This window comes from Calypte anna, chromosome 18 (assembly GCF_003957555.1).
Source record: "Calypte anna isolate BGI_N300 chromosome 18, bCalAnn1_v1.p, whole genome shotgun sequence".
NCBI lineage: Eukaryota > Metazoa > Chordata > Aves > Apodiformes > Trochilidae > Calypte > Calypte anna.
Window position 1 is genome coordinate 1,298,527 of NC_044263.1, and position 23,147 is coordinate 1,321,673.

A 23,147-nucleotide genomic window follows, 5' to 3' on the forward strand; every position below is an offset into this window, starting at 1 on the left:
AGCCCCTTGGCCCAGTCCCCTGGTGTAGCCATCTCCAGGGGTGGACATCCCATCCCCTGCTCCTTGGCTGAGCTCTCTGCTCATCTGCCCAGAGCATCTCCTGGCGTGGGGGGCTGGAGGTGAGCAGGGGGCTTCTTCACTGGGAAGGTGTCCAGACCAAAGGAAGTCTCCCTGCTGAGGAGGAGGCAGCTACCTGGTGAGGTTTGTACCTAAACCATGAGGTTGAACACCCCCAGCTGTGGAGGGGCTCAGTCCCATGACTGGGCTGAGGTGGGATGCTGGAGGCTGCAGCTTTTTAAACCTCAAAGCAAGGCAGCAAGATTCACCCAGAACTTGTCCCTCATCCTCAGAGCAGCACTGAGCTGCCCCTCAGATGCTGCTGAATTAGAGGATGCAAAGAGCTTGATTGTAGCTGGAGAGGAGGGTGTGGGGAAGAGAGGGGTTTGTGGATGGCTGGGCACAGAGTGTCAGATTGGTGTTGCTGGGAGGGGGCAGGATTTCCAGGCTGGTTACTTTGTCATTAGCAAAAATTGATTGAATTTGGGCCCGTGGGATGGGGGCTCCCAAGCACTCAGCCCCCCTGAGAAGGCTGAGGCAGCCAGCGTGAGATTGAGTGGCAATTAGAAATAAAAATGATTGTTTGTGTGAGTGTTCTCTGAGAGCCATTAAAGGTTGGTAACACTCCTTGTGAATAATGGGGTTTTGGTTTTTTTTGTTTTGTTTTGTTTGTGCTTATTTTTGTGTCGTTGGTGATGATCTGTTGAAATGGAGACTGTTTTACAGTTGCTGACTTTAATGTGGGTTTGGTACCCACTGGGGTTTGGCAGAGCTGAGAACAGGAGCTGCTCAGCTGTGCCCATTTCTCTGTCTGACATCCCTGCAGAGCCCCTTCCCCTGCCACTCCTCCTGCCCCCCCTGCCCTGCATGGCAGCTCCTGGGTCACTCCTGCAGCACCTCTGGTTTCTCCTGAGAGGTCTTAATTTTAGTAAGCAAAAGGAGGGAAAGATTCCACCTGTGTGTCAGGCAAAGGGGTGAAAAGGAAGGGAAAGAGGCTGGGGATGGGCACCTTGTGCTGCAGGATGGAATTCCATGAGTTGAGTTCACTTGAATTTGTTGGAGTTCAGGTGCTGCTGAAGGTCAGGGGGGAGCAGGGGGAGTGCTGGCTCTGGGACTGGCTCAGCCTGCACTCACTGCTCCAAAGGGTGGGAATATCCTAGAAATATGGAATGTTTGGGGGGGAAGGGACCTTTAAGCTCATCCAGTGCCCTGGTTAGGAACCCCTTCCCCAGCCCAGGGTGCTCCAAGCCCCATCCAACCTTCAGCACTGCCAGGGATGGGGCAGCCACAGCTTCTGGGGACAACCAGGGGCTCAGCACCCTCATTTCTTCCCAAGAAGAAATTTAAAGAAGTTTAAAGCCATTCTCCTCATCCCATCCCTCCAGGCCGTTGCCCCAAGTCCCTCCCCAGTTTTCCTGGATCCCTTCAGGCACTGGAAGGTGCTCTAAGGTCTCCCCATTGCAGCCTTCTCTTCTCCAGCCTGAACACCCCCACCTCTCTCCTCCATCACTCCAGATGCCTGTTTGAACAGCTGTGAGGTTTTCACAGCACTTTCAGCTCCAGGGATAAAACCCAGCCTGGGATGTGGCTTTCTGAGGCTTCTGCCCATCTCAGTGATGTGGTTTCCAGAGGGACCCTTGGGGCATGGGTGCATCCAGGATGGAGCAGCTGCTGTTTGCAGTGATGCTGCAGTGTGCTGGCTCTGCAAGAGGAGCAAGGTCAGGTTGGAGGCAGCCCATGAGGCCAGAGCTGGATTTTGGATGCCAAGCCCAGCATTTCACCCCTGAGGAGCAGCATGGCAGGCAGGCAGGCTGTGGGGAAGGTTGCTTTAACCTTTCATTAAACCTCCCAGTAATTGTCACCTCCTCAGCACATATTTTGACATTTTCATCCAGCAAGGACTTGCTCAGAGTCCTAAGGCTTCTGTGTGAAGGGGTGGGAGATGTGGGGAGGTGGCCAGGGGAGGGATGTGGGTGGCAGCCCCAGCCCTGGGGGATGCTCTCAGCATCTGCCCTGCTCAAGGTCAGATGGCACCAGCAAAAACCTGGTCCTGTAAAGGTGGGAATCCTCCCATGGGAACAGCAGGGCTCTCCTGGGTGCTTGTATATCCCTGTTTGCCTCTCCCCTGCCTGCACCCAAGGGGTTTGTCACTGTTGGGGATGGGAAGGGGACCTGGGGGGCTGCTTTTGGCTCCATGGCCACCGGCTTGGTTCCCTTGGGACCTCCCCTTGCTCCTCCTGAGCAGACAGAGCGTGGGGCTGGGGGTGCCTTGGGAACTGGCAGTGTGAATACCAGCCAGAAATGTCACTCCATGTATTGTGTGGGCACGGTTGGGAACAGCCTGGGGGGAGTCACAGCCCCACACGCTGGGGGGAGAAGAGTCATGGGCTCCCTAATGCCTTGCTGACAGCAGCTCATATTTCAAAAACCCATTTGTAGGCAGATTTCTGGCAAGCTGCTGGTGAACTGATAATGTACTTTTATCTCTGCAGCATCGTTTCTAGCAGGCGATCAGTGTTTTGTAAGCAGGAACAGCCACAAAGGTGACAAAAGCCAATTAAATACAGGATTTTCACCAGCTGGAATGAAAGTCTGCTGAAATATGCATGTGGAAGCTTTTTTTTCTTTCTTATCCCCATCAGATCTTGCAGGTCTGCTGCATTAAACATCAGTGAGCAGTGGCCTGAGAAATCATTTGTGTGCTGGTGATGGAACATGGAATACCCGAGATGGATTCAGGTTGTGTGGGGTCAGGTCAGGCCCTGCTTTTAGGATTGTTTGGGGGTTTTCTTTCTTGGGAAGGAGTGTTTTCATGATGAAGGAGCTTTGGGTTGCTGGGCTGTTAGTTTAATTCTTTAAAACCAGGTGTCTGGGGTGTGAGCAGTGGCTGCTTCAGCATCTCCTGGGCAGTGACTGCAGCTGAATGGATGGAGGTGACAATTTGCTCCATGTGGTTGTGGAAGGAAAATGGATCAGGATGGGATGTAGATGGATGCTGGGGGGTAAATCGGGAAGTGGCAGAGGGGCATTGCCTCGTGCTACCCAAATTCTGCCTTGTTCAATGGACACAAACCCTTGAGCTTCTCTTGGGCTGGTTTTGCCCTGTGTCTGTTGCCATGAGCTGCTCAGGTGCATCCTCCCAGGTTTGCTCTGAGCAGTTTGGGTTTGTTGGTCCCATTGTTTCAAACCAAGCCCCTTCAGCTGGGCTGGGTGCTGAGCTTTATTCTGGAGGGTTTTTTCAGACAAAACTCCCGTGAAATCGCCAGGACCCCCCCAACCAGGGGAAGGCATTTGCTAACCCATCGGGGATTAAAATTAACAACTGCATCTTAGCTCCCTGGTGCCACATCCAGCACCACAGGCTGGTTTTCTTTGTGCCCATTTTTGCCTGTTTGCTTCTCCAGGTGGTGGCTGCCTGGATCCTCTCCCCCACCTCTTGCAGAGCCCTGATGGGTCCCATCCTCCAGCCCCTGCAGAGCTAGGAGGTAACGCTGCTGCCTCCTCTGTTTTCTCATCTTTCCCAATCAAAGCAGCCTCGTTGAGCTGCCTGGGCACGTCAGAAGCATTTGAGATATTTCACCTCCTTTCAGCTTGGTGCCTGCACATCAGGGGGCTCAGCTGCTGCCCAGTTGGTGCTCCAGGGCTGGGTGAGCTCCTGACTTGTTTAGAGAGGGGCAGAGGAGCTGAGCTAACATGATGCTGAAGCACCAGGTCTCTGTTGGCTTGCCTGGAATTCCCCACTCAGAAAGGCAATTTCTCTCCATTTTCTCCAACCTGCCTGCCTCTGCACTGCTGCCCTCCCCACAAAACTTTGATTGAGTTTTGCCCCCACAAAAAAAACCCCTTTTCCTCCCCTCGAGCATGGGATGGAGCTGCTGGTTAATCCTGCTCCTCCTGGAGCTGGCAGCTGTGCCCAGCTCCCCAGCCACGCTCTCACCTTTCAGCTCTTTACTCCCTCCAGGCTGTTTTTGGTGTAAAATAGCACCAAAAGGGCTTTATTCCTCTTCTTGCTTTTTTCACAGCCAGCCCTTTGGGGAGGCAGCAGCCATGGGGCTTCTCAGCTCTGCCTGTGCTTGCAGAGAGTGCTGAGAATGAAGCCTGCCCGGGATTGCTTTGTCTGAGCTGATTAATCCAGCTGGAGCCTGGGGTTTTGTTGTCCCTGGCTGCTGGCAGGGTCAGGGGGGCTGTGAACCCAGTGGGAAGGGGGGACCCGGCCACGTCCCCAGCCCCTCCGTGGGCTCCTCAAACAAAAGCTCTCGTTTGTCAGGAGCCCAGGGGAGAGGCAGGGGGTGGGTGAGTAAATTCACACTGCAGACAGCATCGTGTGACTGCTGGGAACTGCTAATTCCTCATCTCAGTTTTGTCTCTCTGTTTTGCTGGAAGGGGTTTGGGTGAGGGTAACAATCGGGGTCTGGCTCTGTCTGCAGAGAAGGTGTTGAGATCCTGGCTGGCCAAGGTGGCTTTGTCACAGCTCCTGATGGCAACGGGATCCCCGTGGACAGCTTGTGGCCATCAGGTCACACACACTGTCACCACTCAATAATAATTCATGACAAGGTGATGCTCCAGGGACTCCTCTCTCTCTTTGCTCCATCCATGCCACAATCTGCTGCTGCTCCCTGGGTTCTCTCCTCCTGCACCTTTCGGAGGACAAGACCTCTCCAGAGCCCAGGGAGCTGCATCCCACCTGGGTGAGGTGAGTCAAAGCCAAACCCCAAGGGGCAGCAATAGTTTAGGATAAAGTGTGGCTGGTCCTGTGCAGCTGGGATGGAGCCATCCATCAGGGTTTGCTCAGGGGTGGTGCTGGCTCAGCCAAAGCCTCCTCAGGAGCAGCAGTAGGATTTGTGTTTCTCATGCAAAGTGAGAGTCACCATTTTCTGGCTTGGTTCAGTTAAAGAAGGGAAAAAAAAAAAAAAAAAAAAGTATTTGGAAAATGAATTTAATCCCCTCCTTGTCTGAATTACACTGGTGGAACAGAGGAATCACTGGAGTCTGGTAATCTCTGCACTTGTGCAGTAATGGCAAAATTATGTTACCTAGAGGGAAATGGGTGGAAAAAAAAAAACCCTTAAAGTTTGAATAGTGGTGACAGGGACATGCTTAAACTCTCATAGAAATGCAAACCTCATTAGAGCAAGATTAATTTCCCACTGGGAACTTAACCATTCTTCAAAGAGCAGGATGAATAATTGATGCCATGTTGGCATCTCTAACACCTTCCTGCAGGAGCAGGTTCCTGTGCTGACCAGGGAGAATCAGCTCTGTAAATCCTCCCAGGGGAGGTCAGTGTCCCCAGGGCTGTGTTAGTGCAGGGGGTGTAAAGCACTGAGGTGCCAGGAGCTGTTGTAACTCCTGGTGCAGCCAAGGAGAAGGATTTGGGTGCTGGTTATGAGCCCCCCCCTGTTTGCTTCACTCGAGCAGAGGAGGATTTTGCCCTGAACCTGGGGAGTTGGGCTCTGGCCCAGCACCTGCACTGGCACCCACATCCCTGGGGTGCTTTGGGTCTGTGTTACCTTCTGCAAAGGGTTTACTCCTCAGCACTGCAGACTCTGCTCACAGGAGCAGCTACTGCTGTGAAGCATTTACTACAGGCAGGGCTGCTGTGGTTCTCTTGCAGGCAGAAGTTATTTACAAACTCTTTTCCTCTTAAATTTTGCCCTCCCTCCAAGCCCAGGATTTTGCCTCTGCTCAGCCTGGGAGTTGCTTCTTGTTTGAGCATCACAGAATCCTAGAAATCATCCCTGGGATAGAAATCATAGAAATCCCCCCCTGCCTGCCCTGGGGGGGGGATGTGCTGCACCCCAGGAGAATTTCCTGCAAGGATATTTCAGGCAAAGCCCCCCCTGGGTGGGTGATGGGTGGGAGGTGCTGCTGGCACCCTGCTCATCCTCTCGGAGATGGGATGAAGGATGGGACAAGGACAGCTCTATCCCAACCTGCTGCTACAGCAAAAGAAAGGGGAGGGGGCAAGAAGCCCCTGAACCCCTTGCTGCCCCCTCACTGCATTCCTGTGGGATGAGAGAAAAGGGAATTTTGTTTGGGAGTTTGGGTTTTATTCCTCCCCCCCTTGCAGGATTTTGTTCTCCCCTGCAGGCCCGTGCTGGTTGCCTGTGAGGAACACAACCACTGGAGCTCATTTCCTTGCTGCTGTCATTTATCAGGGCCCCAGGAAAGATGCTGGCTGCTGCCTCTGGATTTCTAGGGAATCTGAAGGCTTTTTATTTGCAGTTGTTTCTGTGAACAGCTCTCCCTCCTCCTGAGGGCTACAAGTGGCTTCCCGGGGTGGCTGTGGAGCTCATTTCATGCTTGAAAATGGAGCTGGAGAGGGCAGGAGCTCAAGAGAAGCAGATTTCAGACCAGGGGAAGGGAGCAGCTTCCCAGTGAGCTCAGTGGCTCCTGGTTTCCCAAACTCTGTGTATTTTGGGGGGGGGGGGTTTCTCCCCTTTGATTGAACACGTCCTGTAGTGTGCCAGAGCCATCTGTTTAACCCCTGAGCCTTCTGCTTTCAGAGCAGCAGCATCCTTCCAGCAGAGCTCTGCTCCTGGATTTATTTCTGTATTTTGTGCATTATCCTGCCCAGGTCTTTGGCACCCGGGCTGCTCAGGACCTGGCAGAACAGCTGTCCAGTGTCCTAGGACTGTCCCAAAGCCAGGCATCTCACTCCAAGGAGAAGAGTTCCTTGGAAAAAGCAGCTCTAGGTACATCTTTTTGGGCTGCGTCCAAAGGCAAGACCCCCTCCTGCAGCCCAGGCATCATGGTGATTGGGGCCATCTCAGGAGTCAATGGGCTGGAGAGCTTTGGCTTCCCCAGGAACATCCCAGCACAGGATTGAGCTTTCCCCACCAAGGGAGAGGAGATGGATCAGTGCTGGGCCTTATCCCAAAGCCCACCCCAGCCAATTCCTGTGCTCCTGTGGGTGAGAGCAGACGGGAACATTGTCACTGTCCTCCTGGCTCAGTGCAAGGGAACATCTTGTGCTGTTTCTCAGCTCTGCTGATGGGGCACTGAAGTGAAATTAAAGTAAAAATAAAGCCAGAGCTGTAGCAGGCTGCCACACACATCTGAGCCTCTCTGCTCACTGGATGGCACTGCATGAGCCTGGGGAGCTGGGGACCTCAGGCCAAGCGTGAAGGTGTTGGGGATGCTCAGGGAGCAGCCTGCTCCTCACTTTGCTCCTCACTTGGCAGCTTTTCATCCCTGTGTAAAACTCTGCTCAGCCCCATGGCCACCAGGTTGCCCTGCACCCTTGTCCCCTGGATGTGACTTTCAGATCCCAAAGCTGCCTGGTGTTCAGGGGGGTGCCTGTGGTGCCCCCCCAGCACGGCTGCCACTTTTCAGTTGGAGGTTTTGAAGCTTTTTCAAAAATCTTTTCTCAGAAAACATCCCTGTGCCACGAGTGCTGCTGGGCTGAGAGCTTTGTGGGATGCTGGAGGATCAGGCTGAGCCTTATCGGGGTGAAGCATCTGGAATTGTAAAGCTGAGGAAGCCCAAGAGAAGCAAAATCCTTTTGTTTCGGTTAAAGAGAAGCATTGTCTGGCTGAGTCTGGTCAGATTTTCCTTTCTTTGTTCTGCCAGTTATCACCTTCACCACACCAGCTCTCTCCTGTGAGCCCTTTGGCTCTTCCAGCTCCATCACCAGTTGCAGGAGGGGCTGCCAAGTGCTTCAGCCACAGAAATCCATGGGGAAAAAACCCCTCTCAGGGATGGAAAGCTTTCCTGTTCCATGCACAACTGCCTCCCACTCCCTTTCACATCCAGGCTGCGGGCTCTTGCTTTGCCCTGCACAGAGTGGTGGCTCTGTGGATCCTGCATCCTGGAGGGCTGCCCAGCCCTGAGCCTCTCTTTGCCTTCACTCCTGGTGGTGCCAAGGAGCAGAAATCCCCCAGGACTGGTTGGTTTTTGTGCTGGTGCCTGAGCCTGCAGGGGGTGAGGAGCTGTGTCCTCCCTTACCCATCCTCACTGACCGTTTGCAGAGCCTTCAGTGCTGCACTTCTCTAAGTGCTGGACATAAAAACATTGACCTTTCTCTTTTTGTGGCTTTTCCCACCTAAAGAAGCTGCTTGGTCTATTTATTATTTGTGTGTGTGCAGAATGAACTGGAGAGGGGGGCTGGAGGCTGAGCTGTCACCTGCCAGAAGGGCTGATCCTTTTCCATTGAAATATTGGTGTTCCTTTTCCATTGAAATCGTGGTGTAGCTGCTTGCTGACCTGCAAAAAAGCCTTTGGAGGTCTGACACCTTTGCAGATGAGCCTGTCTTGTTGAAGTGGGGGAGCTATTGTGTGGACTTGGCAGGCTTTTTAAGCTGCAATGTTGAAAGTAAAGCTCAGTGATGGGCTGAGGGTGTCCCACAGTACCTGTAGCTATCATCAATCCCCAGCTTCAGCAGTGACTGGGAGGTGTTTTGGGGTCCCTGCTGCCTTTGGGCCATGCCTGACTCCATCCTGCTTGGCTCAGAGATCCTGGTAGAGGCTCTGGGGTCCCCAACTCTCCTGTCCTCTCCTAGGCCAAGGGCCACTGAAGCTGGCCTGTGTCCCCTTCTCCTCTCACTCTGCTGAGCATCTCCACCGTGCTGCAGCTTTCCCCCGAGTTTCCCCTCTCCCAAAAAGCAGTTCACTGGGCACCATCTGTTGATTTTAATCTCCTGTAATTGGTTTCCACATCTGTGTAATTTGTGCTTCCATTAATTGCGCTGCTGAGTTTCCTGCTCCCTGGGACTTGCTTTGCAGCAGGGAAGTTGCTGTGGTTTTCCCTCTCTGTCCAAGCTCTCCTGGTTACTCACTGCTTTCTCTCCTTGGGTTTTTTCCTCTCTGGGCAAGCCTCACCTAAAGAGAAATCTTTTGTTCCATTCCCTAGCATCACAGGCTGCAGGGGGTTGGTCCTTCTGTGTGGAGGATTAGTAGCTGGAGTTGTCACCCAGGTATCACCCAGTCGTGGGATTTGAGTGACAATTTGGGGTCTCCTTACCCCATAACCCCAGGCACAGGGGCTGGTGGCTGCTCTCCTGTTCCCCTTCCCATCCTGAGCCTTGGCACAGGCAGAATCCTGGCTGGGAATTGTCACCGGGTGCTTCAGTTCTCCCTGCTCAGCCTGGGCTGGAGAATGCAAATGCTGTGATTACCCGAGTTAGTGCTGCTTTTTTATGGGTGTGTTTCCAAGGCAACTGGAAATTCAGGGGCCACAACACACACACGACACACACACCCCCAAACCTCTTCTTTGGATCCTCCAGCACACAGGGTAAAAAACTCCCAGTGGACATTCCAACCTGTTTGAATGCTCCTCTGAAGAGTCCTCACTGGCTCAAGTGGGTAATCACCTCCTGTGAAGGCTGTAAAACCAACCCAGGCAGCTACACAAAAAGAAAAAGGAAAAAAAAAAACCAAACCCAACAAAAAGGTTGGCTTTGTTCTCTGAATGTTTTTTCCTCACCCTGCATTTGCCTAGTGAGGAGAGTGCTGCCAGAGAGCTGCAAAAACCAAACCCAGGAGTTGACAGAGGGGAAAACCCAAAGCAGCAATGGCTGGGAGCTTGCTGAAAGTCAGATTTTTATTTTTCTAGGAGAGAGGGAGCTGTGCAATGCAGGAGGGAAGAGAATTTGAGAAGGGCAGGAGGGAAGCGGGGAGCAGTTGTCCCCCAGGAGCTGCAGGGAGCAGGCAGTGATGGATCACAGGTCTCCTGCCCCCCTTTAGTGGTTTTCTTTGGGGTTTATGGGGTTAATTTTCATCTGAAATTCTGAGGTTAGGGTGTAATCGAAAATAATCTGCAAGGGTGGGGATTTTCTCACGGAGTTTGGGCTTCCTTCTGCTTTGCAGACTGAGTGTAAAGGTGTCGTGCTGGTATTTGGCTGCAGAGAGACCCGAAACTGGGGAGGTGACATTGCTGGGGGCCTGGGGACTTTATGGGAGGAACTGGTGTTTGCTGGTTCTGCCATCCCCCTGGCACTGGTTCCACTGCACCTCCCAGAGGGGTTTGCCAGGCAGAATCCTGGCAGTGCTGTGTTCCCTATAAAAACAGGGATTTCAGCTCAGAATGTCACCAGCTCCCCTCCCAAGCACATCTTGTGACCTCAGAAATTTCTCTCTTGGCTTCCCAAGGAGCTGCTGGTTTGGGATCTGAGTGGGGAAGTCCCCAGGGCAGCGTGGCAAGGTGGTGGCACTGAGCTCAGGTTAAATGTGTTCAGATTAAAATGAGGAAGGAAACGACCTGGGCTGCAGAATCCCCAAGGTCTTTTCCAACCAGCATGAGGCTCTGACCTGCTCTGCTCTCCTGCACAACAGGAGGAGGCTGTGGGCTCAGGGCTGGGGTAGGGTTTGACCTTACTGGTGGTTTTTTTGTCCTGTTTCAGAGGGGCTGGCAGTGGGAGTTGGATTTGGGGCTATTGGAAAATCAGCATCTGCAACCTTCCAAAGTGCCAGGTAAGCCATGACCTGGGGTTGGGGTGCCTTTGCCTCTTGTCTGTCTGACTGTCTGTCTGTTTGTGTGTCTGTCTGACTGTCTGTCTGACTGTCTGTCTGTTTGCCTGTGTGTCTGACTGTCTGTCTGACTGTCTGTCCATTCCATGCTGCTCCCGAGGTGCACTGCCTGAACCCTGCCTGGCAGCCCCAGTGTGGGCAGAAGGAGTGGAAGGAGCTCCTTGTGCTGCTGTGTGTTTTTTCCTCGTGGTTGTGCTTGTTCTGATGTGGACAGAAAAATCCTGAGGTTTTTTTCCACAAAAGCAGGCATCCCAAACAGGCAGCAGCAGCTGCCACAGAGCTCTTGAAAGGCCTATGGTGGCTTTTGTTTCCATTCCTGCTGAGCAGGGACCCCCAGGCTGGGACCCCCAGTCCCTCCCAGTGGCCGCTCTCTCTCGCGCCAGTTTGGGTTTGGGCAGCTCCAGTGTTGCCCTCCTGCTCCCATGGTAAAGCTTTTTTGTGGCTTCTCTCCCGGGCTGGTGTGAAACATATGGGGGTTTCATCAGCTCCTCCAGACTCCCTGGGGAAGGGTGGGGGAATAATTTGGGGCTTTCAGGTGCATTTTCAGATCAAGCAGTTGGAAACCCTGAGGTGCTAGGGTGAGCTCTGCTGTTCCCCAGCCCCAGCTGCTCGCTGGCAGGGCTGAACTGGGGCAAACTGGGGGATTGGTAGAGAAAGGCACAAGTATGGTGGGAAGTGGGAAGCTCGGAGGAGCTGCTGAGGCTTTGGAAGAGCTGCTGGCACCTCTCTGCGGCTGGCTGGCAAATAGCAGCCTCCTGCCCAGCCTCCTCCTCTTAACAAATGTATTTAGTTTATTTTTTTTTCCTCTCTTGGCTTTTTTTACCCCAAGCCTCACAGCACACCGCATCTGCCAGACCCATGCTGTCATTCCCCTGGTTTGGGGACACGTAGGGTGTTTGGGCCATGGAAAACCTGCCCAGCCCTTGTGACTGGATGTGTCTTTAGGTGTCAGCATCCCTGCTCCTGCCAGGTGAACCACTCACCAGGGCTGGTTTGGGAGCTGTGCAGGCTGCCCACCTCCCCCCTGCAACCTTTTGAAATGAAAAGGTCCTGGTGAAGAGTCTGCAGAGGCTCTGGGGATGCTGAACAAAAGGACTTTTTTCTTTTTTCCCCATCAGCTGCTCAGCAGAAGCTAAGAAGCCAGAAGCAGCTGGTTCTTTCTCTCTATTTACAACAGGCATTAATCATGTTAGATGAAGGTGGAGTCTGCACCATGAAAATACCAACGCCACTTCAGTCAGCTGCAAAAGGAGACAAAATCACTTCATTGCCATCAATCTGTCTGTTTGGCAGCCCTCAAAATCCCTGGGTGTAGCCAGGCAGCCACTTGGAAATACCCCAGGGTGGGATGTAGGTGTCTGGTTTGTGTTCTGTGGCCTTGAGAAAGAGGAGTGGGATTAGATGGGAGGTAATGGGAGAAAGGGAGGTAAACATTTTGACACATCCAAAGGGGAAATTGCTCCTTGGCCAACCTCAGCTCTCCAGGGATCCTCTTCCTGCCCAGCAGCGTTTTGATGCAACTGCTGCGTGACTCAGTTTACCTCCCCCATTTTATTCCTGCTTCCCCCCGAGTGTGACTTCACCAAGTTAGTACCGGGCAGAGCTGGAGCATCTCGGGGCTGCCCGCCAGGCTCCTGCCCGGTTTTCTCCGCGGTTTCCTCCGCGTTTCTTTGCTGCCACCGGGTGTGCGGGCTCCGTTCCTGCGCCCCGGCTGCTCCCCGGCTCCTCCCTGCCCCGACCGGGCACGGATCCCACCCCTCACCTGCCCGGTGCTTTCCTTGATGGGTTGGGGTGTGGAGGGTGGGGAACCCCCTTGATTTAGCCGGAGAAATGGGTGCTGGGGAAACGCAGCCCAGTCCCCCGGGGAGATGGGGTGGGGGTCTCAGCGTGGGGGGGTTGGGTCTTTGTTTTTGTGTGCAGGTGAGCGTTGGGGCTGCTTCAGCTGGGCAGCACACTCAGACCTGCTTTGGGTGGGTGATGTAGTGTTTAGGGAGGTTAAATGGGGCTTTGGATGACTTATGGTCTGCTTTTTGGGGTGTTTCCCCTGAGAGGGCTGAGCTGCTGCTTGTCCTTTGGCAGGAGCATCCCTCCCTCCCTCCCTCCTGCATCATCCTGCTGGGGTTCCTCACAGGCACAGAAATATGGGGGAGTCCCAAGGGCTGGAAAAAAGCATCCCAGGACAAGATGTGGGGCCAGGAAGTGGAGAAGAGCCAGAAGCCCGTGTGTGCCCGGGGTGCAGAGCAGTGCCCAGCGTGGGGCTTGCAGGAGACCTGGGAGGGAAGGTCCCCTCCAGCTGTGAGCAGGGAGGCCTGAGCTGCTCCTGGCTCTCTTCCAGGCAGGAAGGTAAAGAGAAGGGCAGCCATGTCTTAAAAAAAGCTGTTTTACCTCCCCCTCCTTGCACGCTATAGCGTGTGGGGGGGGAGGAAACCCTCTCCACCTTGTGTGGTTGATTTAACAGGAACCAGATGGGGCTGGAGCTGCTGAGATCAGACTGGAAGAGCTGTGTTTGCACCTCCCCAGCCTGCTCTGGGGATGCAGTGCAGGCAGGGCTGTCCCATGCTGCTGGCTTTGTGCTTTCTGTGGGGCTGGGACAGGTCCCTGCTGTGGTCTCCACCTCTCCCCATCCCTGGGGGCTGTGGTGCAGTGGGAGGTCAGGGATCAGGGTGCTGTCCCTCTCCCCATGTCTCTGCTTTGTCTTTTAGAGGAAGAAAGGAGCCAGCAGTGAACCCCGGGGTGACCCTGTGTGGTTCTGTGTGACCTTGAGCCCCTCATCCCATGGGGGTTATACCTGTCAGGGAGGAGCTCCCGTTTGCCCATCCCTTTTGGGCCACATCCCTTCATGATAAAAGGTTGTTATTATTAATTTAGGCTGGAAAATCAAGCCCATGGTTACTGTGAGGTGATGGAAAACAGGATTGTCACCACCTGACTCGGGTGGCAAGAGCCATGGCCACGGCATCCCCATCCCTGGGTGCTGCTCCTCTCCTGCCTGACACTGGGTGGTAACATCCATGTTCCTATCAGCCTGTGCTCCACGGATCTGGGGATTTGGGGCCAGCCCTGGAGTCAGTGGGACTCCCAAATGTGGCTGGTGAAGGGCTGAGCAGGGGCTGGTTGCTCTCTCCCTCTCATGTTCAAACCCTTGAATCTGATACCGAGTTCAGTGCAGCCAATACCTCGGAGCAGATGAGATGTATGTGAAGGACTAAAAGTTTGAAAAATAAAGTGAAATGTTTGGTTAAGCCCTGGGTGGTCTGGGCACCGTGTCCTTGTAGGATACCATGAATGCAAAGAATTTAGAGAGGTTAAAAATGGTGCAGGGAAATTTCTTGGCAAACCTCTGCCTTTAGGATGGAGCTGAGAACATTTTAGGGCTTTGGGGGGCTGCCTTTGGTTTAAAGCAGAGAGAGCTGGGGGGGGTTTGCTGATGGTGACCCTGGCAGTGTCAGGGGAACCCTGGGTGCTCAGGTGGGGGGTGGAGGTGTCCCCACTGTGGGTGCCCCCTCAGCACCCTTGTTTCCTGGCTGCTGGGACCCTCCTGGGTGAGGTGGAGCTGCACCCCAAGAGCTTTTTCTCACCTAAACCCAGGGCAGGGTTTCTTCTCCCCTTCAGCAGCACCCAAATCCCACCCAGGAGTTGGTTCAGGTAAGGTGTTCCCCTGGGGCTGAGCCCTGGTGCCAGGAGGGGGGGGAAAAGTACACAGGGTTTTTGGGGGGTGATGTTTAATTCGGGCTTGTCCCTCCCCAGCACAGCTCCAGCTCCACTCCCAAAGTGTTTCCAGTGGAGCTCCCACCTGCCCCCTTATCTCCTGAATAAAAGCTCCTTATTTAGGGCAGCTGGAGAGCAGGGGTGAGTGTAGGAGGGATGTAAACAGATATATTCCCCCTCCTCCTCGATGATGATGATGATGGTGATGTTTCCTCCACTGCAGCACAATGGTTCCCATTCATCAGCCCTTTTTGCTGGGAATGCTGGCCTTGTTTTCATCTGTTGTGCCCACAGATTGTTTCCTGTCCAGCTTTGGTAAAACAGACAGAAAAGAGGCTTCGAGTTGACAGGCAGACTCTGAGTATGGCTCGGAAAATATTATTTCATGGGACAGGCTGTGCCTCCCACGCTGTGTCTCTCAGGGCTGGGGGGGAAAAGAAAAAAAATAGGCCTGATTAATGTAGGGAGATTGAAACCAGGCAAAAAATTTATACTGTGTTTTCTTTGAATGAATGGAAAATCATTGTGGTCTGGGAGACAGCAGAAGACACACTGGGTTTTTCTTGCCTTACCACACACACATGCAATCTCTGCCTCCTGGTTATGAATAGATCCACAGTGGAGCTAAGTAAGGAGGAGGTTGCTGGGGTAGGATCAAGATGTGGGGTTAAATCCCCAGCCCTGTATCAGATCAAGGCCTGTGGACAGGAACACCTCATGGAAAAAAAAAGCTGTGGATTGTAGGTGGGGTGGGGCTGGGTGGGGATTTCCAGGTGTCCCCCAGAGCCCAGGGAAATGCTGCCTGAAAGAAACCAGCCTGAAGATGCTGATTAAGCACCTTTTAATTAGCCTCTCCTGAGGGTTGGTGTTGATTATTGAGTGTGAGTTAATGATCTGGGCAGGTTTCCCCAGGGCTTTTCTTGGTGAATGGTGGAGCTGTACCAAGGTGTGTTGGGAATTGTCCTGGGGAGGGTTGGGCTGGCCAGAGGTTTCCTCTGAGTGGCTGTGCAGGGGTAGGGGGTGGCAGAGGTTGGTCCTGGCTGGTGATGGTGCTGAGGAGCCCGGGGAGATGCTGAGCAGGGAATGATGGAGAGGAGCTGTGCACCAGCTGCTGGCACCTCTAGAGGTGAAGGGGATGGGGAGCATCTTCTAAAAGCAGCCAAGCTTGCAGGAGGGGGAAGCAAAAGGGGTGTTTTGTGCCTCCCTGAGATTCAGAAACCAGAATTCAAGGTGCACTAAGTTAGGGGAAGGCTGCCCCAAGCAGAGCCAGGCTGAGCAGAATCCCTCAGGTTCTGTGCTTTGTCTTTGTCACCCTTTGCCACGATGGTGCTGGCAGATTTGGTGACAACATCCCTTCTTTTTCCTGTGCCTGTCCCTTAAGCAGGTTGTTGGAAAGCCCACGGCAGCCCAGGCTCTGCTGCTGGGGCTGGGTGGGTGCTGCAGCCTCATTATTGCCCCAGGTTGGGGAAGACCTCCCAAGGCATCAGGGAGGTCTCCAAATCCTGGCTGGGAGCCAGGCTGCTGGCTGTGAATCCCTCCCTGCCTCTTGGCATTTACATCACCCTTTGGATAAATAACCTCCCCTCCTCTTCTCTCTCACTTCTTCCTTCTCCTTTACTCCAGTGTCTAGACCGAGGAGGGGTTTTGGTTGATTTGTAATCCTTCTGAGAGACTGCTGGGCTCCCAAACAACATCTGGCTCCTTGGAAAGTCTGTGTAACTGGTGCTTTCTTCTCTTCCCTGGGGGACACAGCCCCCCCCCGTGCTGGAGGGGGGGCACTGATGGCTCCAGGGTTGGTGTCTGCAACATCTTCTGGCCCAGCTCTTCCCCTGGCAGAATGATGTTGGGGTCCATGGGGGCCCAGGCTGTGTGGGATGCTCTGGGTGGGTAACAGGAGCTGCAGAGGATAGCTGGGACTAGGGTGGCCTTAAATCTGGCCCTGGTGTGCTGCTCCCTCCCCAGTCCCAAAAGCCCAAAGCTGGCCAAGTGTGTGTTCTCCAGGACCTCTCCACAAAGGTCTCTCCTGACCCAGCTTTGATCTGTGAAGTTCCCCCTTTCACCTTAAAATAAAAGAAACAGGAAAAACATAAAAAACAAAAAACAAAGCCCTAAAAAAAAAAAAAAAAAAAAAGAAAAAAAAAAAAAAAAAGAAAAAGCCATAATCTGTGTTTTTCTTACCAGGACAATGCCATCCAAGGCTCACTTTGAACACCAGGTTGGGTCTTTGCAGCCCCCATGTCCCTTCCTCTCTTTAGCAGCCTGGTTTAAAAATAAACCCTCCAAGGAGGGGAAGCAATTTGAAGGAAGACATTGTTACTCTACACGATGCCATAATGGGGCCTTTTATAGCTACAGCTGTAAGTAAATTGTTTAGTTCCAGGTTTTCAGGCTGCTAAAGGAGCTGCTCTGGTGCTTTCACACTTCCCCCCCCCCCATCCCCCCGGTGCCTTTTAGCAGTGATGCTGCAGGAGAGGAAGAGGAGAAGGCATTCCCAGGGCTTTTAGTTTTGCTCTTTGCTAATGATCCCCCTGGGGATGCAAAAGGGGCTGCCCAGGGGTGGTTGGGCAGACCCTGTCCCTGTGTGAGTGGTGGGATGAAGTGGGATGGGATGGGATGGGATGGGATGGGATGGGATGGGATGGGTGGGATGCTGAGCTCCAGCACCACCTCCCTGCAGGCACCCGAGGGAGGATGAGTGAAATATCTCTGTTTATTTACACATGTAGCTGGGCTGTGAGTCCTTTCAGGTGCTTTTTGCCCACCAGCAAAGAAGAAGAATAGTGCCTTTATTAACTGTGCTCATCCTTCTTCCCTTGTCTCCTCCAGGCTTTTGTTTTCTGTAAGCACTGGGGGTGCTGGTGGCTGCCTGGCTCTGGAGGACAAAAAAAAACAAACCCACCCAAACCCTGATAAATAATCCCCTAAAACCATTCCCCCAGTGTGTTATCTGCAGTGAGATTTCCATGGCATGTAAAACAATTTTCTGTGTGCTGTGTGCTTACACTTTGAAGATTGGTACAAAAAGGGGAGGGTTGGTGTTGGTGTGTGAAGCTGTAGCCATTCACTGGCAGGTAGGATTGGGAGTTTTTATAGATGGGCCATAATCCCAGCCCTGCTTTCAGACCACCCAGCTTCTGGGTAAGTTTTATGGTTAAAAAATTCATTTTAAGACCCTTTATAAGGTTCTGGATCTCCCTCCAGCCCTACCCGAGATCAATGCAGCCACGTTATTAAATCCTGTTTCCCTTACAGGCGTGCCTGTATGGATATGTAAAAAATTAAATTATCTGCAGCCTGATGCTGTTCAGAATAGAGTGGAGGAGGAGGAGGCCTCGGGTGAGTGTCTTCTTAAGGCAATTGAATTTCTGACTTGTAGGGTCTTAAGTGGAATCTCCTGGGGATGGTTGGAGTGGTTGGTGCTGCTGGCGGCTGCCAGGGAAGGATGTTCTTGGTTTCTGCTCAGAAATGGAGAGATTTTGATCCAAGCCATCAGCTCCAGGAGCTGGTTCTGACGAGGTGTGAGCTCTCACTGTCCTCACAGACTCAGTAAATTCAACGGGGAAGTGATGCTGGGAAGGGGAAATGATGATGGGGAGGGGAAATGATGCTGGGGAGGGGAAGCGATGCTGGGAAGGGGAAGCGATGCTGGGGAGGGAAGCGATGCCTTCATCCATTTCAGAGTCTGCTTTTAGGTAGTTAGACCATAACTGTGCAAACAGCAATTTGTCTGCCTGATGGATCCTGCTTTTCATGACATGTCAGGAGAGCAAGTGGCAGGACAGGGGTGTTTCCTCCTGGCTTACACCTCCTGCAGAGGGGGTTCTGCAGGGGCTGACTCTGGGCTTTGCAGACACCAGCCTTGGAGAGCTGGAGCTGGATGGGTCTTGGCCACCAGAGGATCCTTGTCCGGCACTGGCTGGCTCCTGTGCTGGCAGGTTGTGTTCCTGTTGTGTTCCTCCTGGCAGGTTGTGTTCCTGTTGTGTGCCTCCTGGCAGGTTGTGTTCACACTCTTCACCTGGCAGCAGGAGAAAGCTGCCCCAACCCTTCCTGCTGCACAGCCGAGGTCAGAACGTGGCACAGGAGAGGGACTGGTGAAACGTGGCTTTGTGCTTCCCAGCACGGGGGAGATGTGAACTTTTACCCTTCTGCGTGAGGCTGACTCATAAATCAAACAGTTGCATAAATAACCGGGTGGAGAAGAATAAAGATTTGAAAACCCCAGGGGAATAAACAGCCCCGAGACAGCAGGACCCTCCCGGGCAATCCGGGGGAAGATGTGCGCGCTCCGCTCCTCTCCCTGTCTCTTGTCCCCCTGCACAGGGACATCCAGAGCTTGATTTGTCTCCTGGCACTGCTCCTGTTGTGGCACACACTGTCTGGACTCGTGTCCTTTCAGCTGAGCCCCCCTGGCTTTGCAGGGATGGGGAGGAGGTGCCCCAGCCTGGGCTCCAGCACCTGGGACGCGGGGCCATGGTCCTTCCCTGCACCGTGGGTCTCCTGAGATCTTCTTGCACCCTTGGCCAGCAGCCTCCAAGGGCTTTTCCACCTTGGTGTCCTGGTTTCCTCAGCCAAGTGATGAGTTGGTGGCTCACACAGAAGGGTCTGGAGGCCAATCCCCCCCAGAGAACAGGAGGAGGATGTGGTGATGCAGGGGATGGAGCTGAGTGTTGTGTTTGCTGTTGGGTGGTTTGAGGTGTGGGGTGGGAGGCAGGGAAAAGCCTGAGTGCTCGTGGGAGTCCAGGAAGGAGAGGTGTAGGGACACAGCAGTGGGGTTTGTGTGGGGAAAGCTGAGGGATGGCTTGAATTCAGGTGAAGTTCATGGCCCGGGCAGGGCAGTCAGAGGGCAGGGCAGGTTTTATGGATCTAAACTTAGCTTAGGAACCTTCAGGATAAATTAAGGGTAAAATTTCCTAAAAACTGTAAAGGTTTAGTGCGTGCAGCCCCAGAGGGGGGGTGTTAAGGGCTGGCAGAGGGCCAGGCAGGCAGATGTGACACAGAGCAGGCAATTACTGCCTGAGAACCCAGAGGCTGAGCTGGCAGAGGGAGGGAGGGGATGGGAAGAGGGATGGAAGTGGCTTCCAGGGAGCAGAGCCAAAGGGACAAGCACTGGAAGAGCCAGCACTGGGATGCTCCTACCACACATGGCTCTAGCAGAGACCCAACTTGAGCTTCTCCCAAGCAGGTAACAACAGGACTAGAGGAAACAGCCTGAAGTTGCTCCAGGGGAGGTTTAGACTCCTTATTAGGAAGAATTTATTTACTGAGAGGGTGGTCAGGCACTGGGACAGGCTGCCCAGGGCACTGGTGGAGTCACCATCCCCAGAGATGTTCAAAAACCATCCAGCTGTGGAAGTGCAGGACATGCTCTGGTGGGCATGGGAGTTTCTCTGGGTTGATGGGCAGACTCAGGGATCTTCAAGGTCTTGGTGATGGTTCTGTGATTCTGTGATTCTCTGTCCCAGGAGCAGGCTTGGTGGAGTGGTTTGTGTGCAGGATCCTTCCCCATTGTGGTTCTGCTTCCTGATGGGTGTCCCTGAGACCACCCAGCCCCTTCCTGCCCCCTCATCCCTCCAGCCCTTCCGCTGCTTTGTGCCCCCCAAATTCTTCCTTGCTGCCTCTCCCCTGCCCCGTGCTCCTGCTCAGAAGTCTGGGCTCTCTGTGGTGCTCTTTGGAAAGCCCCTTGCTCATGCCATGCTTAGGGTGGAGGCTCTGCTGGCAACTTCCAAATGGAAGCAAGGTGCCTGTTTCTTGTTGGATTACATTCAGACAGAATTCCCAGTCTGTCTGTGTGTCTGCATGACTTGAAAATTGTGCTGTGGCCACCAGAAAGTTGTTTTTCAGTTGATGGGGAGGAGAAGTGAGGGCTCAGGAGCTCAAGGCATGGGGTGATGGGCAGCAGACGTGTTGCTCCATCAGCTGCTGCATCCCTGTGGGTGATGGGGCTGGGGGATGCTCCCGAGGGGAGGAGGTGTGGGAGCTTTGCATCCACCTTCTTGCTGTTCTTTAATGGTTTTGAGTGACTGAGAGGAAAGGTTCTGCACCCTCAAAGAGCAACCCCAGAGCACTGCTGGATCCTCCCACCCTGCGGATTCTCCCTTCCCAACGTGATGGCCCCAGCAGGAGCCCCATGCCCGGCTCCCTGGGGTGCAGAACGTGGTGGGGACACCTCTGCCATCCCTTTTCCCCCCCCTGTGGCAGCTCCCTGGGAGCTGTGCTGAACAGGTAGGGCAGGAATGGGGAAAGGCTGAGGGCCCTGAGCTCCTTCCCACCTGCCAGCCCTGATCAAACACCTCGACCCGGGTGGGAGCCATGATGTAATCTGGGGAACCCAAAACAATCGGGCCTTTCATGGCAGGATGATAACAATCAAAACAGTATGTAAGAGCCTGCCATGCAAGAATACACATGCACATTATACACTGGAGGGAACTGAAAGCCGGAGTGAAAAGGGGCTTGTTAAGAATATGTAGCCTGCTTTCATAATCAGTTTGTAAAAGAATAGGCCCTTGAAAACAAGGGTTTAGGCTTATAGAAGGCTTTCTGTGCCTTGACCTTGCAAATATGCAGAGATGCCAACTTTTTTTTGAAAGTGAACTTGGAGTCTCCCAGCGTGGTGCCATAGCAGTTGGCAGGCGAGCTGGGGGTAGGAGGTGCAGCCCCAGAACATTCCCGGGGGATGAGGAGTCCTTCCCTCTCACCACCAGGAGCTGGGCCTTGGTGGAGCTCTGCCAGGCTGCCACACTTTCCCAGTTTTACCTTTTCTTCCTTAACACTCCTGCAGGAGAGGATCAGCCAAGGGGGGCAGCATTGATGGTTCTCCCCAGAGCTGGCACGGGTCTGTCCCTGGGTCAGGCTTTGGAGTTCTGGAGGTTCTGGAGGACATCACTGTCACCTCCTCACTGTCACCTTCCCCACCTTCCAGCTGAGGAAGCTGAGGCAGAGCTGGGACAGGTAAGATGCCCAGGGCATCTTGGCTCCTTGATGCTCCCAGTGACACCTGAGTCCCTCGTGCCCAAACACAGGCAGCCAGGTGACATCCCTGCATTGTCAGGGTGCTGCTGGCAGAGCTAAGAGGGCACCTGCATCCCCAGGCAGTCCCTGGTGCAGTTTCACCATAGCTGCTCTTTCTTTCCATCAGTTCCCATTTGCAGGTTGAGGAGGAGCCACAGGTTTTTTCCTCCTTGCCTCCAAGATGCTTTCCAGCTGGCCATGGGTAACAAGATGGGCTCAGCTTCTAACACCTCTCCCCACTTTCCTCACTGCAGAGACCCCAGTGTCTCTCCACGTTTCATTCTGATGATTGTCCCTTTGGCTCCTGTCCCTGTTGTCACCTCCTCTGTGCCCCAGAGCCCACCCCAGGCACCCAGAGGTGCAGGTGCCCTGGGCCAGGCTGCTCCAGCCTCTTTGTGCATCTGTTTTACAATGTGTTTCTTTGCAGCTGGGGGAAGCCTTCCAAGAATCCCCACCTATTTCTGTAATAAGGAGGCCTTTGTGTTCCTGGGACACAATGCAGCTTTGATTCACTCCCTTTCTCACCAGCCCAGCTCAGCACAGGAGCTGTGCAGAAGGTGTGAGGTGTTCACAGCTCAGTGGCCAAGGCTGGGGAGAGGAATGTCCCCCGGGATGGTTTTATTCCCAGTTGGGCCATCAGAGGTAAATCTGCTTTTCCTGAGCCCCTGGAGGTTGGGCTGGGCAGAGGTGGCCCCTGAGCAGCCCTGGAGGTACCAGCCCTGGGAGCAGGGACCCGAGGCAAAGCAAACAGGTTTGGGGGTTCCGTGGTGTCCCCCAGTTATCCTCAGTTCAGAGCAGTGGCCACGGGAAAGACCCAGAAAGCCCCCAGGTCCCAAAAGTGTTGGGGCAGGGCTGCAGTGAGAGGAAGGGCTGAAGGAATGAGGGGGACACGGAGGGGCTGGGGGCCAGGGGGTGACATGGGGACCTTCTCAGCCCAATGCTGAGCCCAGAAGGTCCTTTTTCTTCTCTTGCCCTGCTGGGTGTGAGTTGCCATGGGCTGGTGCTGGCCATGGTGAGCAGCACCTTGCTCACACTCCTTCCTCCCTCCTCCTGGGCAGCAGAACCAGCACCGACCAAACCCAACCTGTGCCAGACCCTCTGAGCATCCCCTGCTGCCACAGAGGTGTCCCAGGCTGTGGGGCTGGGGCCAGTTCTTGCTTTTGGGGAGCCCCGAGGGGCTCTGCTGAAGGTGTGCATGGAAGGGGGGGACAGCAGGACCTTTCCCTGGGGGACATTCCCTTTCCTCCTGCCCTTTGGGGCTTCCTCTCTCCCGGGGGCTGCGGCGGGGCCAGGGGTCAGCTTGGGGTTCCCTGCTCCCAGGAAGGAACACAGACCCCTCCATTCACACCTCCCTCTCCCACCCCATTAATTTGTTGTGGTTGGGGCCAGCAATAGCTGCTTTGTGCAAAGGCGAGGGAAGGAGGAAAAAAAACCCAGGGCAGAGACAGCAGCTCCAGTGTTTTCTAAAAGGGATGTTTTTTCCCCCCTCCGTTCTCTCTCTCTCTCTCTCTCTTTCCCTTGAATAATGTTTTTGATTGTAATAGCCTGTCCTGGTTAGGGAAACCCACAGCCTCTCCCCCTTCCCCTCCCCTCTTCTGTAAACCCTGGTAGAAGTTTAAACAACCCGGAGAGATTTTTTCTCACCAGTCTTATTTTACTAATAGGAAACAAGTGTTTAAAGCAGCACTGGGAGCTCTCAGCTGCTGGCAAAGGAATCACTGACCTTGCAGGGTTCTCTCGTGGGGCAGGTTGGAGCCTGGCACCTTGCTGCTGGGGCTTGGACCCCCCCAAGGTGGTCATGTCCCCCCAGAACTGGGCACTGCCACCTCCACCAGCACAGGAAAACCACGGTGGGAGAAGAGCTGTGGAATTCCCAGCTGTGGAATGAGTTGGTGTTC

General features: G+C 53.9%; 1 protein-coding gene across 2 annotated transcripts in view; it reads left to right on the forward strand.

Annotated features, from left to right (window-relative positions):
* The window catches only part of SLC39A11 (solute carrier family 39 member 11), a 64,114-nt gene that overhangs the window by 36,940 nt on the left and 4,027 nt on the right, over nt 1-23,147 (forward strand). For both annotated transcript variants that reach the window (XM_030461804.1, XM_030461805.1), the window contains exon 7: nt 10,404-10,473. In XM_030461804.1, the coding sequence (XP_030317664.1) occupies nt 10,404-10,473 (70 nt within the window). The remainder of the gene's footprint in view (nt 1-10,403; nt 10,474-23,147) is intronic.